The sequence below is a fragment of the Pungitius pungitius genome, chromosome 13, assembly GCF_949316345.1.
Source record: "Pungitius pungitius chromosome 13, fPunPun2.1, whole genome shotgun sequence".
Classification (NCBI taxonomy): Eukaryota; Metazoa; Chordata; class Actinopteri; order Perciformes; family Gasterosteidae; genus Pungitius; species Pungitius pungitius.
The window spans coordinates 7,783,231-7,799,072 of NC_084912.1; the positions used below are offsets into that span (position 1 = coordinate 7,783,231).

At 44.3% G+C, this 15,842-nt stretch overlaps 2 protein-coding genes across 2 annotated transcripts; both read left to right on the plus strand.

The window, feature by feature from the left end:
• The first annotated feature begins 262 nt into the window (after positions 1 to 262).
• Positions 263 to 5,560, plus strand: wnt8b (wingless-type MMTV integration site family, member 8b). Its single transcript, XM_037464770.2, has 6 exons — positions 263 to 452; positions 1,306 to 1,339; positions 2,260 to 2,398; positions 2,922 to 3,047; positions 3,174 to 3,316; positions 4,416 to 5,560. The coding sequence occupies exons 1-6, from the start codon at positions 382 to 384 to the stop codon at positions 4,983 to 4,985; spliced, it is 1,083 nt and encodes a 360-aa protein (XP_037320667.2). The 5' UTR covers positions 263 to 381; the 3' UTR covers positions 4,986 to 5,560.
• Positions 5,561 to 9,479: 3,919 nt separating this feature from the next.
• hif1an (hypoxia inducible factor 1 subunit alpha inhibitor) lies at positions 9,480 to 15,732 on the plus strand. Its single transcript, XM_037465070.2, has 8 exons — positions 9,480 to 9,870; positions 11,572 to 11,822; positions 12,244 to 12,392; positions 12,484 to 12,629; positions 12,976 to 13,082; positions 13,337 to 13,400; positions 13,508 to 13,618; positions 13,911 to 15,732. The coding sequence occupies exons 1-8, from the start codon at positions 9,691 to 9,693 to the stop codon at positions 13,965 to 13,967; spliced, it is 1,065 nt and encodes a 354-aa protein (XP_037320967.2). The 5' UTR covers positions 9,480 to 9,690; the 3' UTR covers positions 13,968 to 15,732.
• Positions 15,733 to 15,842: the final 110 nt, after the last annotated feature.

Below are 15,842 nucleotides of genomic sequence, written 5' to 3' on the forward strand. Positions count from 1 at the left end.
TTCTCCGGCCAAAACAATTTCGAGGGATCAGTGTTACACTTTTCCTATGGGATTAAAGAGATCTTCCTTGGCTCTTGAATGGAGGCAGGGAACCTACCGTTGCCCAGCCCTGAAGGCCCAGGGTGCCCTTTTGATCATTTCAGTCTCCCATCGGTGAAATACTTCTGATTGGCCAAGAGAGTAAGAAGGGGGAAAATCTTTAATTAAGCAGATAATCTCTTGTTGGGACGAGAGCAGCTCCATTTCAGAGCCCCCTCCTTGAATCTCGGAAGCCCACTGGAGAAGTTCCGTGTGCTGGTAGCTCAGTTTCCTCTCCATCGTCAGACTGTCTGCAGGCTTTGGACGGCTCGAGAGTCACCAGCAGCCCCGTCACCTGTCAGGATGTTCATGCATTTGGAGGCTTTCTATTACGTTTTCATTCTCCTGGCTCACATGAGGCCATACTGCTGCTGGTAAGTTCCAAATGAGCTTGAAATATTATCCAAAATACATTTTGCGTCCTGATGAGTTTATCCTCTCAAACAGTGCACGTTGCTGAAATATATGTAAAATAAGTTTATATGAAATAAAATTTATATGAATATTCTTCCCATTTAGTGACCTATAAAATCAATTAATCTAACAACTTTCAAAATGGAAATAAGGAAATGTGAATAATAGACTTGTTGGATTTTTTAAATGCATTTCACAAAAACTATTTTTTAATAATGCATTTTTTTACAAAATATTTATTAGGTATAAATAATGGTTTTATGTGGGGAATTAGTTTTTTACTAATGCTCCATCGATCAGTTTTAAACCTTTAGTTTTGGCCACTTTTGCCACGCTGTTGAATTCTAATCTGCATCCGACGGCTCAAGACAAAAATCCATTTATTATTTCATCCCACTTTGAACTGGACATGATGAATTAAACATATTCATTAATGACTTGAAAAATGTACTTGACATGTATGTATGTATGTATTTAGAGATTGAGAAACCCATGAAGATTTAAAATTGCGCTACTATCATTTCCAATGAATTCATTTCCAAAGGCATGAACACAAGTCAAAGAAGCTGGCAACCTCACCATTTTAAATAAACCACATATTTATTGCCACTCATTCTAAAGTCTTTCTTTCTCCACATATTATATATGAATATAAATATATATATTATTTGAGTCACTATTGAGTGGCTCGGTCTGGATGCCCGTGGTGTCACGCTTTAACATGTTACAAAGCGCACTAATGAGAGATGTTAGCAGAGGAATTTGGGAAGGACACTGAGCTTCCCTGAGTGAATAAGCTGTCTCCTTTTCCAGGTCAGTGAATAATTTCCTGATGACCGGACCCAAGGTAAGCCAACATTCGTTTGATCTTTTCTCCCTGTCCTTTTCCCCAAAAGAGAGACGGAGAGAAAACACGCTGCCGTCCGTGTGGTATCTGAACTCCAGTTATTGTACTTGTATCAATGGCACTTACGATATATCAGTGATATTCTTGGCCCTTTGTGTTTTTTACCCCCCCCCCCCTCCCCCCTCCATTCGTACACTTGACCTTATTCAGAGGCTCCGCGTATCCGCGGGTTTAATTTTTTAAGAGGCCCGGGCAGGCATTGCTGTAGTGGGTGGTCATCATTAGCACACCAGACCCCTGTGAAAGAGGTGGTACTCGGTCTCCCCAAAGGCCACTTGAGACATATTAGTTATATTATCGCTCACACAGTGTGAACGAGCTCACGGAGAGGCGGGCGAAAGCCAAGGACACGGTGTACTGGTTCAAGAGAGCTCAACCATTCAGCGCATTCACTGCGGGTTGGTAGAGTTTAAACAGTATAATAATGTTTTAATCAGTTCAACGTGTTTTTGTCACGGACAGCTGGCAATGAGTGTCCACGTGAAGGGCCACGTTGATGCGGTATCCACTTTGAAATTCTTTAGGGTGGAAAGTGGAAGGCCGCATTGAAGGATGAATCATTTGACCCTCCAGCAGGGAGATATCAACGTGAAAGAAAGGCACTCACGAGGCCCAAAAGTACTGATCATTTTCTTGGATCAGATCGTTCTTCCCTGACGACGGTGCCCATTACCAAATGAATATATATATATATATATATATATATATATATATATATACACGCATCAAACCGTGCCAGATGCTTCAAAAACCTCTCTTAGATATCCTTTCTGTCTTGGTGGAACAGATGAGGGATGCTCGTGCACCGTGTCTTGGGGGCTTAACATGTATCCCACCGTCTCCTCTCCCCGCTGCCGCAGGCGTACCTGATCTACTCCAGCAGCGTGGCAGCAGGAGCTCAGAGTGGCATAGAGGAGTGCAAATACCAGTTTGCATGGGACCGTTGGAACTGCCCCGAGAGGGCTCTGCAGCTGTCCACGCACAGCAGCCTGCGCAGCGGTGAGTCCTCAGAAACCATCTCCGCACTGCAGCTGGGCTCAGCCAGAACATTTCAGAGATGTTTCAAACGTGTTCCGTAATTGTACTCTTGTGTTTCAAATGTCTGTGTTGGAAGGGAGTTTTTTTTTCTTTTTTGGAAAATAGAGATGTTTGCTGGTTGGACACATTCATCACCCTTTGGGATAGTTACAGCCGGCACAGTCGCTAACCCCGAGCCAAAATAAACACACTAATCCATTTCCCAACATTGTCCCGAATTGCTGCTTCTCTTGGCAGCGACGCGGAGATCCAAGAGACAAAGACCCAAATGTGTTTGGCAATGGGACGTGAACTTCAGTTGAGAAATCCAGATACCATTATGTCTGGGTTTATGGGTCTGAGCAAAAATAAATTCTTAATATAAATACAAAAGTGACTCATTAATATGTTAAGTAATTCATAAATTAAAACAACTAAATGTAAATGCATTTGGGCAGATGGATCTGTGTTAGTTAGATGAGCTAATGATTCTCTCTGCTGACAGCCAATCGGGAGACTGCGTTCGTTCACGCCATCAGTTCCGCTGGAGTCATGTACACTTTAACCAGGAACTGCAGTCTCGGAGAATTTGACAACTGTGGCTGTGACGACAGCCGGAACGGACAACGAGGTCAGAGAAAAAGAGCAAACACGTGCATAACCTCCCGCTCTTGTATCACATGGCACAGATGTTTTAAACAGAGTACTTCTTCTTCTTCTTCTTCTTCTTCTTCCTTTTCTTCCTCGTTCCTCCCAGGTGGCCACGGTTGGCTCTGGGGAGGCTGCAGCGACAACGTGGGCTTCGGCGAGGCCATCTCCAAGCAGTTTGTTGACGCGCTGGAGACCGGACAGGATTCGCGGGCGGCCATGAACCTCCACAACAACGAGGCGGGCCGCAAGGTGCAGTGGCTGCTTCCAAGTTCCCTCCATCCGCTTTGCCCTGAGAGATGAGCCCCGGGCTATAAGTTGCAGCCCTTTACAGTACTTAAACTGGGTGGCGGCCCGCTGGATATTTTGGGGAGTGCTCGTGGCCCTCCGACTGATTGCACAGTGCAAAGCACCTTTTGAATCTTTCTCCCCCTGCTCAGAATTACACTGTCTGTGCCACCCAAGCATCCCTTTCACGCCGCTATAAGTGAGGTGCCACTCGTCCCCAATGATAACAGTGTGTTCGGTGTACCAGAAGGGCCTATTTACTAGTGCTGAATGCCCCCCTGTGACAATACCTCGACTAGAGAATCTCAGGATCACTGGTGCAAGCGTAATTAGAGATCCTGGGGAGCCAGACATTGCACAGCGTTCTGTATTATGCTGCTTTTTTTTAAATAAGTGTTTTTAGTTTTATTCTTGCAATAAGGATCCCACATTTATGTTGGTCTTTGTTTGGCCCCGAGGGAGTCTGAGGGGACCACAGGCGTGCAGCTGAAGTGCTCTTTGTTTACGGTGCCTTTGCTCCCCCCTGTCGGGCCCTAGGATCCCCATAGCACCTGGAGCATCATTGTAACAGAAATAAATGGGATAGAAAGAGAGAAGAAAACTCCCCTTTTCCATTCCTCCACTCAACAGGACTCTCCATTGGGTCTTCTCACACTAGAAAACATGTTGATAATGAACATGCTAAATAAATACTCCCATTTCTTCTGGGGGGACAATGGGACTCGATGTGAAACTTTGATCCAGCCGTACCTCAACAGAAAGTTCATCCCCTCCTCTCAAAAAGAAAACGTCCCCTTTCAAACGACAGCTGTTTTGTGTCGGGTAAAGTCAGGAAACTCGGAGGACGACAAAGGAACTCAGTTGTGCACCTTGAAGCTGTCACTTGGTCCTTTCAACGTATTCAGCCCTCCTTTTGCTGAACTGGAAAATGTAGAATAATTCAATCAGTTAATTTGACAACACGTCAATCAAGTGACATTTTACACGCAATTATTTGACACTGTTTTTCACACAGTAAGCTAAAATGAAAATACATTACAGTCTTTTTTTCTGCCGTCTCCAGGCCGTGAAGGGGACCATGCAGAAGACATGCAAGTGCCACGGGGTGTCAGGGAGCTGCACCACTCAGACCTGCTGGCTGCAGCTGCCAGAATTCCGGGAGGTGGGGAACTACCTGAAGGAGAAGTACCACAGGGCTCTGAAGGTGGACCTCCTGCGCGGAGCGGGGAACAGCGCGGCCAGCAGGGGGGCCATCGCCGAGACCTTCAGCTCCATCTCCCGCAAGGAGCTGGTCCACCTGGAGGACTCCCCCGATTACTGCCTGGAGAACCGCACGCTGGGCCTGCCGGGCACGGAGGGCCGAGAGTGCCTCAAGAAGGGCAAGAACCTGAGCAAGTGGGAGAAGCGGAGCTGCAAGAGGCTCTGCGGGGAGTGCGGGCTGGCGGTGGAGGAGCGCAAGGCCGAGATAGTGTCGAGCTGTAACTGCAAGTTCCACTGGTGCTGCACGGTAAAGTGCGAGCAGTGCAGGAAGACAGTGACCAAGTACTTTTGCGTAAAGAAGGGCGGTCAGAGGGGGAGGAACGAGAGCGCCGGTAGCCGGAGGAAGAACCTCAGACTGAGGAAGAAGCAGTGAGTCGTACTTGTACCGCCCCTCGTTGTCAAACGTGTAGAACGTTTTAAAGACAGTGGGACGTGCACAGAGCCGCGCCAGCGTTAGAGAGGTTTGTAGAGTTTTTGGTACAAAGGTATTTAAGATATATTTTTTATACGTTTCTTTTCACTGGGCCTTTCTCTGACTTCAAAGTTCTCCACAACACAATTTATTTATTTACATACATACATGTAAAGAAAAAAAGTTGTTATTAATACTTTTTTTTTGATGATCTGAGTGTTGAGAAATGGCAAAATTAGCTTTTAAAATCACAAGTTTTAGGAACCCTTTGGGTTGTCGTTGTATTGTTCAACCCTCACTGACAACTTTGAATTTATTTAGAAATACTTTTAGATTTTCGGGGTAAAGTCTCCTCTCATCTCGCTCACCCTGACCCTTGCTGCCCTCCTGCATGTATTTAATTGTACATAAATTGAAGCACTTTGTACTGTACATTGTTAATTTATTGCACAACCTTTCCCAGTCTTCTTGTTCTTATGTTAGTTGCCTCTGTTTTTTCTTTTCTTTTTTTGTATTGAATTGTAATAACAGAATAAAAAAAATCCAACAATCTTCATTGCCGCTCTTCCTTTCTTCGCTCCTCGAGGCGGATTTACCTGACGCTCTGCAGTAAACACAGCCTTCCTCTCACATTGTTCCCACCGGGGTCAGGGCACTCTGGGGCCGACCGGCAAGAATAGAAAAAACCTTCCAGCGCACTCTTCGTTCCATCACGCCCTTTCCCAATTTTGCCTCTACAAATACCTCCCCGTTCTTCCCCTCATCATGGTAATCCTCAAAGAGCCCCCTAACTCCCAAGCGCTTGGAAGTTTCTTTACTGTTTAATACTAGTTTAATTAACTTTGTCCAGACAGAGTAGGGCCTTGGGGGTGGAGGGCATGAGGCAAGTTGCCCTTAAAAAAAAAAAAAAAATCACCCCGCCTCTAATTTTGTATGCTAATCTCCTTTTTCACGCCGCGCCTCCTTAGGAGAGGGGGAAAGAAATGTTGGGAAAACTTTGGGTTGCTTGTGCGGGGCTTCCTGCGGCTGTTTTATTTCTGGGCCCACCTATTTGGATCCTTTCACTCCTCTAGGGCCTTCCTTTGCTCGATTTAACAATGAATGCAGAGCTAATCAGCTCTCTCGGAAATACACCACTGTCGAGGAAGGTAATCCCTCCTTCTCTGCTCTCAATGGGCTGTCGCCTTCTAAAGGACTTTGGGAAAAGGCTTTGCACTGATTCACACTGTTCTCTCAAAAGAAGTTAGTTCAAGTATTGTGCCCAAACAAGTGGGTTTTATAAACACATGCTTGCCAGGATACTCACCCCACCTGCGAGTAAGAAGCGCCGGGCCCAGGCCAACTAGCACATGGCAGCCGAGGCCGAGACCCTTCAGACGAGATGGGACATGAAAGAGGAGATTAGAGGTCCCATTGAGAGGGGGGAGTTCATTTCTGCACCTTCCTCCTTTTGCTCAATAAAGTGTCAAGGAAACACCTTGTTGACATCTTATTTACCGAATAATGATCATAATCAAACCCCCCCCCCCCCCCCCTGCGATGACCCCTGTGGCGGGGCTGGATTGCTCGGCCTGGCATGCAGCAAAACCCCTCTCACCAACAAAAGAAGCAGCATCCCGGCATACCAGGCGGCTCCGTGTGACTGTGCTGCATCAAAGGTGCTCATGCACAGGAACTTTAAATGTAATGCAAAGTCATAAATGAATGAATGGATTCTTTTTTTTTTAAAGTTTTGGGCTTTGTTTTCATTGCTGTCACGCACTGGCCCACCATCGGCCAGATAAAAGCATACGTCACACGATGGAAAGCCCCGCCGACGCGGTCAACCATTAACGTGGGGGAACAACGCGCTGAGTCGTTTCTTCTGATCAGCTGTTTTGGCACACCTGTGGGAACGTTCACGTAATCAGACAAGATCTGTCGTGCGTCGGCAGCCGGGAGGAAATCGCTCTAGTTGGCTGTATGTGAGGATAACACCACGAGAGGATGAGCCCTTCACATCTTCACATTAGCTTCAGCGATGCAGATAAAATGAATGCATAGATTGCAAAATTGCCACAACCCCCCCCCCCCCTATGGCGCTGCACTGTACTTCTCTGCTTGTCTTTAATCAGGTTGATGTTGGTGACGGAGTACTATAAGTAGACCACATGACTCACATAGGGAGCCAGAGGCCACAGTGGAGGCCAAAACCTGAGCAACACAGACACAAAAATCAGCATTCTCTCTGTCAATTGTATTACCTCGAATGAACGACCACACAAATGAGAAAACGGAAGGGAGGTGAACTGAATGAGACACACACACACACACACACATTATAATGGCGTGTGAAACAGCTCACAATGTTGATCGTGACACATACATTCCCAGAGAGTGACACGACCTCCGACCGCAGGGGTCTGAACTTCCGTCTCTTGGGCCGGGCCCCGCCACGTCCAATTTGCTGTAAGGTGGCGGAGGGCGGGGGGAACGCCGCAGAGGAAGGGTGGGGTTCTTAGCGGATGCTTTCTCACAAAGCTTCAATAATCAATTTGAAAGTAGGAACACCAAGAATGATTGATAGACATGTTTTTTAAGACCAGCACAAGGGAAAGGTAGAGGTGGAATGTGTTTTTGTTTAAATCAGTACTTTTGTGGCTCCGCAACACACCGCACACATCTAAATAATAGAGGGGTGATTGCTGTCAGGTAGCAAGTGATAATGCAATCATTAAAAAAAAAAAGATGGGAAAACGACTTATAATGCTTCAGAGAATCCTTGGCTAATAGGATTTATGGCTTAAGGGTTCTGGACCTACAACACCTAGAGGGGCGAGGGTCAATATGAATGTGAGAGAAAGCCAAATGAGTACAGATGAGTGGAGCGGGGAATTCTTTGAAAGCTCCTGAAACAAAACAACTTTGCAAATGAACTCCACCCTGTGTGAATATCGTGGCAGTTTGTTCGATTGCATTCGCCGTAAGCTCTCAAGAAACATTCAGAGGCCGACCACGAAGCCGTTTCACTGTAACGGCGTCTCCTCCAGAGAATCCTTGTTTTGACAGCCGTCCATCTGCCGGGGAGAAGGCGGCCGTGGTACATGTTTGTTGCTACCCAGCAGGGTTGAGATGCAAGCCCTTGCGGGGCTCTCACCGGGGTGGTCGATCTCCCGGTTCTATCTGCAAAGAATGGGGAGAGGGGAGCATCGGGGGGATCAGCTCAGCTCAGCTCACTGATCTGCACAGGAAACACAGAGCATGGGAACCCACCAGGGAGTCCCGCACCAGTCACTGCCGTGGAAACCTGCTGGTAAAGCCTGAATCAAGAGAAAACACGCAAGACGTGTCAGGTTTTTATACTGACACTTGGGGAGATGCTTTTGAGCAAAGATTCTGTCTTTTGGGGCTTTAAAAGGATCTGCGAAAAAAAAGGTTAAAAACAGGGATATGATCTCAGTGATTAACAGGATTTTCTCCATTGAGTTTAATTCAAGTTTGATATTTACAAAACGACATCAGCCGATCAGTCCAGTGAGCAAGAACTGTGTGCCCCGTTATCTAATGAAAAGGGATCAATGCAAACAAGCTGAGGCAATGATGACCGTAGTTCAATATTGGCTCAGGATTACAAAAGCGTTTGCTCAATTTTTCATATCTTCTCTGAGAGAGAGAAAGAGGGGGGAGAGGAAACAGGAGCAAGGAACCATTTTACAACTCAATTTATGTACAATTTCAATAATATATGCTCAATATTACTTTTTTTTTTGCATGATTGTAAGAATTACACAAAAAATATACTCAAAAGTAATCAAAGATCAAGCACTTATTATGTAGTTTATCCCTTAACAGTGTTGCACTTTGGTTGCACTTTTAGATTATTGTTAGTCAAGCTAGAACTGATTTGAGCAGCTTCATAAATTATTATTGGTATTGCTTCAATTTAGTGGACGAGAAGTAAACATACTAGTGGAAAAGTGACTTTAAAATCATTTTGATCATGCTCACCCAGAGTATAATGTTATGTGTCCCTTTTAACCGTTCAATGAAATTATATATTGTATAATTATTCTCCTATTATAATTATTGAAATAATTACAATTATGGTAAAAAGAATGTTAATTATTTTTTTATCTGCTATGCCTATTTTGTGGGATTAATAGCGGAACAAAATAGGTACTATATTCCTTCTGAAATATAGCCTGGATGGAAGTTGTAAAATATTTTTTTTACTTAGGGCAATTTATAAAAACTATTACATTTAAAGAGTCATTCAAATTAGTTTATCTTTGTCTACTTTTTCTGGAGATCAATTTTCTGAAGAAAAAAAAACGGCAAGAAAACCCTGTCCAACGGCTCCCTCTCGTGGGGACCGCGTGTCATTACAGGGTGAGCGTTTAGTCCTCCGACCCGCTAGGTGTCGCTGTCCGACATCCGGGGCCTTGACATTGTCCAAGTGTTGCCTTTCCGTTTGTTAGCTGGTGTCGTTTGTTTTCTGCCCCGTCAAACCGGTGTGTAAACACCGCGGAGCGGAGCCAGCGAGACGAGCCGCCGCTACTGGACCGCCACTATTACTGAATATTTATTGAATAACGGTGAATGGGAAAGCTCCTGTAACCGGAGGGGTCCAGAGGAAAGGCGGGTTATTTCGTCGTTGAGAAGACGGAGACGGCTATTCGGTGCGACCATGGCGGCGGTGACCGTTGTGGAGGCGGATCCGGCGGCGAGCGAAGGTGGCACCGACTTCATCGGGGTCCAGAACCCGGAGTGGGACGAGTCTCAGCTCCGAAAATATGCCTTCCCAACACAGCCTATTCCCAGACTGTCCCACACGGACCCCAGAGCAGAGATGCTAATACACAACGAGGTAAAGCCACTCGATTAGCTTGATAAAAAGTTGCCTACCACAATTTAAGGGATCTGAGATCTTTACAAGCACACACACACACACACACACACAAAGTGAAGTCCCTGTCCCATATTACAAGCAGGATGTGATCTTAAAGGGTTAGAAAATATGTTGATCATTTAGGAGGAGCACCCATGGAGTCGAACCAATAGGTCGTTTGACAGAACATTTGACCGTTGAATTGATAAAGTCATCTTTCAAGCAATTATTAACGACAATAAATGATGTCAAAGAGAGTAGAAGTCCTCACATTATAAAAAAGCTGCCAGATGGTAAATGTTTTGTAAAAGTTGTGAATTGGCTCGCTGTCATGATCTTTTCATGGTTTTGTGGATAACAGCTTAACTCTATTGTAAAACCCATTGGAGCTCGAGTCCAAGAGTAATTCAATCAACAATGTCACATCAGGGGGTTTGGTTTTGACCATCGGGTTAAAAACATCTGCATGAACCCCCTGTGGCCTACTCCGAAACACATCACGCTGCGGAGAGCATCTTTAGAAACCCTTTCCCTCGCCACGTTTTGGTGCAACTAACATCTTCCCTGATAGAGTTGATAGAGATAGATAGAGAGTGCACGCAGGAATAGTTTTCTTCCATCTTGTCAGATTTGACCTGATTCTCCGTCTCCTTGTCAGCTCTTGGGAAGTGTTTTTAAGGAATAGTAACATTCCTATCAAACTAACCCATACTTACACTTAAACTCCCTTACTTGCCGAAGATTAATTAAACAGCCATTTCATAAAGCACAAGGCACACTGCCCCTTTACAATGTTTCCCTTCTGCTCCAATCATTGTCAGGTCAAGAGGTCAAGTGCAGGGGAAAACATTTTGACACCCTTTCAATCAGGACGATTACTTGTTTGACATGTTAAAGAAAAGAATATTCATCCCAAGTGAGTTCAAAAGCCCCAACGCAGGCTGCTGATTAGATGACACCCCCCATTAAAGCCCTGTGTGGGTTTGTGTGTGGGAGTGGGAGTGGGACGGGGAGGGGGGGTCACACAAGTGAAAACACGCAAGACCCAGGCTGGACAACGACAATTAGATACATTATTTAACTCGTGCACGTGCACTCTGGAGAGATCTAGAAGGAGCGCTGGTGCAGAGCGTGGGGGGGAGGTGGGCGGGGTGCGGAGAGAGAGCGAGAGAGAGCGAGAGAGAGCGAGAGAGAGCGAGCGAGAGAGAGAGAGAGAGAGAGAGAGAGAGAGAGAGAGACGCGCCACGGGAGCGCGCTCTACGTTCAGTCAGTCACGTAGCCCTCGAGCTCCGCGTGTCCAAAGTGCTGCGCGGGCGCGTGTCGGGATTTCTGCTCCCTCCTTTTTTGTTGTTGCATGAAATACTAGGAAAAATATATTATATATGATGCGGTTTTTGTGTGTAAAAAAAAAAACGGACGCAAAACAGTTAATGTACAGTCATGTTTCCGTGTTTTTTTCCCCCTTAAAATAAATGTATATTTATCTTTATTTCACCTATTTGATGAACTTCATTAACAATAGTCTGTTTGGTGATACAGCTAAAATAAAAATAAAAACTTGCATAGTGCATTGTTCCATGGAGATTTGCTTGTTTTAGTGTTTGGGCAGGCTGGTTATATTGGATTTAATAAATATCAGTTTCTGTAATATGCCTTACAATGTTCTTTGTCTGTTTTCAGCAACCAGTGGTTTTAACAGACACAAGCCTTGTGTATCCAGCTCTTAAATGGGACATTGCATACCTCCAGGAGAACATTGGGAATGGAGACTTTTCTGTTTACACTGCAGAAAACCACAAGTTCCTCTACTATGACGAGAAAAAAATGGCCAATTTTGAGAACTTTGTCCCCAAGTCTAAACGAATGGAAATGAAATTCTCCGAATTTGTGGATAAAATGCATATAACGCAGGAAATGGGCGGAGAGGAGAGGTAAGAAGTATTTATAGGGACATTTGATTTGGAACAGGAATGTAATGCGAGCTATGTTCATAGCTCCGTCTGGGCTCAGTCCAAACAACAGTTACGGGTGACTAAGCACATACGCAGCATAAGGAGAGAGCCATATTACTATGACCTGAATTGACTTCACACACACACACACACAAAGTGAAGTCCCTGTTTGATTCACTCTCTTAATCTCTATGGATTCTGCTGTCAGCGTCATAACGTTCCTCCTGGGGTGGAGCAGTTATAAGCCTCCTGAAATAGAAATACAGTGTAAACAATGTTCTAACCTTGAAGAAACATTCAAAGCCAAAATGAGCTGCATCGAGAAATGTGTTCCGGTCTTGGGGAGGAAAACAAGGGTGCTCACACATTTTGCCGGGACTCTTTTCTCATGCATTTCAAGGGTGTATCTGCAGCAGACCCTAAATGACACGGTAGGGAAGAAGATCGTTGTCGACTTCCTCGGTTTCAACTGGAACTGGATCAACAAGCAGCAAGCCAAGAGGAACTGGGGACAGCTGACATCCAACCTGCTGTTGATAGGAATGGAGGGTAAGGGCTCCTCCTGAAGTCATCCACTGGGAAAGGGATGCCGTTTTTAAAGCTCCTGCCGTGTAACGTCGATCATTTTCTGTCGCCACAGGCAATGTGACACCGGCACATTACGACGAGCAGCAGAACTTCTTTGCACAGATTAAAGGCCATAAGAGGTGCATCCTCTTTCCTCCAGACCAGTTTGAGTGTCTCTATCCATATCCTGTGCACCACCCCTGTGACAGACAGAGCCAAGTAAGGGTTTAACAGACAGTATACAGTGATGTCCACACATTCCAAATGACTGTTAAGTGACTATGATTGAACATAGTCAATGGTGCTTCTATTAAGTCCAAAATTAACACAAAATAGAGGTTCCTTGCAGTAACTACAAATACATGTATTTTGAATAATGGATTAAGATTATCTGAAATGAGGACAGATATAAAAACTTCCACCTTAGTCTGAATTAGATTACTTAATTTAAAACAAACAAACGAAGGAAGGAATTTAATGCCTTTTACGTTTCAAAAAGCTGCAGCTACGAGGTTCAGTTTGTTCACGTTTTGTAACGAATTCTTTTGTTTCTTTTCATTTACAGGTTGATTTTGATAACCCTGATTACGAGAAATTTCCCAATTTTAAAAATATTGTTGGTTATGAGGCTGTTGTGGGCCCAGGAGACGTGCTCTACATCCCCATGTATTGGTAAGAGGTTCTTCTGTTTGGCATTACTTGCGTAGAACAGGATTATCTCCAGGGCATAGACCTTCTAGGGTGCATTTCACTCAGATGTTCTTTGATTTGACTGATCAACATGCTATTTGAAGGTATTTTTGTTATTAATTGAATGCGTCAAATCCACTAATTTACAGTTAGTACCGGGCATTGGTATTACTGCGTAAACCACTTTTAACTGGTAAGACAAAGTGCTTTGACTGATATTTCTCTCTTCTCCTCAGGTGGCACCACATTGAATCGCTGCTAAACGGTGGAGTGACCATCACCGTAAACTTCTGGTACAAAGTACGCACGCTCGGGTCTTCACAGCCGTTATTTTAATTCATTCATTAGCGTCGCCTCACCCTGTTACTTCATGTTCACTAACCTGTTAAGACTCTGTTTTCGATCAGGGCGCGTCCACACCCAAGAAGATAGAGTACCCGCTGCGAGCTCATCAAAAGGTGGCCATCATGAGAAATATTGAGAAAATGCTGGGAGAAGCCCTTGGAAACCCACATGAGGTAAACACACTTACTCTTCGTATTCGCCATACACGATGCAAATCCGTTCCTCTCCTCAGTTACACAAGTCCCACGGACGCTTCCTACTATACTAAATCACATCGACATTTAGGTCACCTGTTACATGGAATCCCCGGAGCATGCTGACCCTTCCAGCAACCCAATTACCGGGAATATTTATGGCGTACCTGATTTAGTACGAAGATCAAAGCAATCTGGGACAGCGGGTAAAAACGATGGGACGTGACTTGTGGCTGTGAAGTAACCGAAGAGTCCTTTTGTGTTCCTGTAGGTCGGACCTTTACTGAAGACCATGATCAGGGGGCGATATGAGCAGGATCTCAGTTAAAGCCTCACCTTTCAGACTCTTGATGCACGCTCTGATGTCGGAGCGCCGCGTCACACGTCGACACCGTTCTGCTTCGTGGTCGTTGCAAAAACGCAACAATCGGGGAAGAAACGTCCCGGCTCTCTGCTTGAAGAAGGTTTTTTTTTTTCTTTTTCTTGTCTTTGAGAAGAAAAGGCCTGATTTGGCTTTAGTCCAGGTGTATTTATGTGAATTAAGAGTTTTCTCTACATAATTCAAGCTAATAGGTATGTGGGTGCATTTGCTCACCCAGCAGTCGGAGATTGGTACCTCTTTGGAATTTTGACCACTAACGGAGGAGTTGAAGGGTATTACATATACAGGACACATCGGTTACATACAGAAGATCTCTCCAACACAGCTGTGTGTTGATTACTGAGTGATCATAATGTATTCTCCGCCTTCATCACAAAGACTGCTTTAAAACGGAGGCGGCGCAGACCTCTAAAGACGACCGGACTTTCAAGTGTCTCCAATATATCTATCCACGTCATCTGCATCATCTTCAGGACTATCTGCAATGGTTCGAGGGAGTGATCAATGCTCTGTTGCAAAGAGCAAAGTACAGGCCCGGTATCAAATTATTTAAAATCTGCAGCATAATATGATCAAAATATGAATGGCTGCTCATATACAGCTGAAGGAAAATGTGACTACTTGCAGCTTCATCGTTTAACTGAGTGTTGCTGCTTTGTGTTTATTTATGTTCTTGCTTATTTGATTTTTTTTTACTGAATGTGCTATTTTGTTCACCAGTAATAGGCAAGGGGGGCGGTGATAATGCCTTACATTCTGCCATCTCAGTTACAACCACAGTCAAGGTAAAGTAACAAAAACAGAGAGAAAGTGCTTTGGGAAACTGAAAAGAGAAATAACTGGTGGTTTGTAAAATATAGATTTAGGTTAAATCACTGAACGGCTGGGATGCTGTTGATGTACCATTGCAACTCAATGCACCATCTAGTGGTCAAGTTGTATAATGGTGTACATAAAATACAACTTTTTAATGTGCTGGAAGGCAGCAAATCATAGATAATTTAACGCTTCAATGGCTACAAAAGTTAAATGCCAGATGGAAACCTTGTACTTGGTGTTTTGATCAAAACTCCTCAGAGGCGCAGTTATTTTCACTTGCATGCAGCCACGATCTGAAGAACGTGGTGGTGTCAGTGTATTTCAGAACGGTTGTAAAGATGTACATTAAACAAAAGGGCAAGATGATTTCACATGTGCTGTATGTGCCAAACCGATGTGTACTAAACATATGGCGGGTACCTCCATACCCAGAAGGCTGAGTTTGCATGTGTCATCAGATGAATTGGTATAGGAATATCCAAGCTTTTATTTTTCCTTCAGGGTTTGTTATTAGGGTTGAACTTTTAAATTGTTGACATCATGTTTGTACTTCTCTAGACCATGATGGAACAGACAATTCCTCTGTAGAAAGACTTCTGGTATAAGACGGCTGTTTCTTCCCCCTCCTCCATTGCCAGGTTAGCTCCGTTTACGGCACGTTTGTGCCTCGCTTAACAATGGCATGGCACTTAAATGTTTTATTGACTTGATTTAAATTGTATGGTCTAAATGTTTTTCACTCTGGCCTTAAACAGCTTTAAACGGTGCGATTATCGAGGGTTCATAGAAATAGAGGCGTGTGTGTTTTAACTGATGGATTCCTGGTTTTTGTTTTAAACGAACAGTACATGCTCTCCTTTATCCTCTGATTAAAGTTTGTTTGCCAAGCTGTGATTTTTTTTTCTTTCTTCATAATCAAGGTTTGGAATCAAATATTTTGTGCTTTAAAAAAAAAAAAAAATAGCATCTTTCATAACATGAGTGAAAAATTCAAAGAATCCA

Coding starts and splice junctions, on each gene's coding strand:
- wnt8b (XM_037464770.2), top strand. CDS start 382: ATGTTCATGCATTTGGAGGCTTTCTATTACGTTTTCATTCTCCTGGCT. Junction 453..1,305: donor ATGAGGCCATACTGCTGCTG/GTAAGTTCCAAA, acceptor CTCCTTTTCCAG/GTCAGTGAATAATTTCCTGA. Junction 3,048..3,173: donor CAGCCGGAACGGACAACGAG/GTCAGAGAAAAA, acceptor CGTTCCTCCCAG/GTGGCCACGGTTGGCTCTGG.
- hif1an (XM_037465070.2), top strand. CDS start 9,691: ATGGCGGCGGTGACCGTTGTGGAGGCGGATCCGGCGGCGAGCGAAGGT. Junction 13,083..13,336: donor CTCTACATCCCCATGTATTG/GTAAGAGGTTCT, acceptor TCTTCTCCTCAG/GTGGCACCACATTGAATCGC. Junction 13,619..13,910: donor CCCTTGGAAACCCACATGAG/GTAAACACACTT, acceptor GTGTTCCTGTAG/GTCGGACCTTTACTGAAGAC.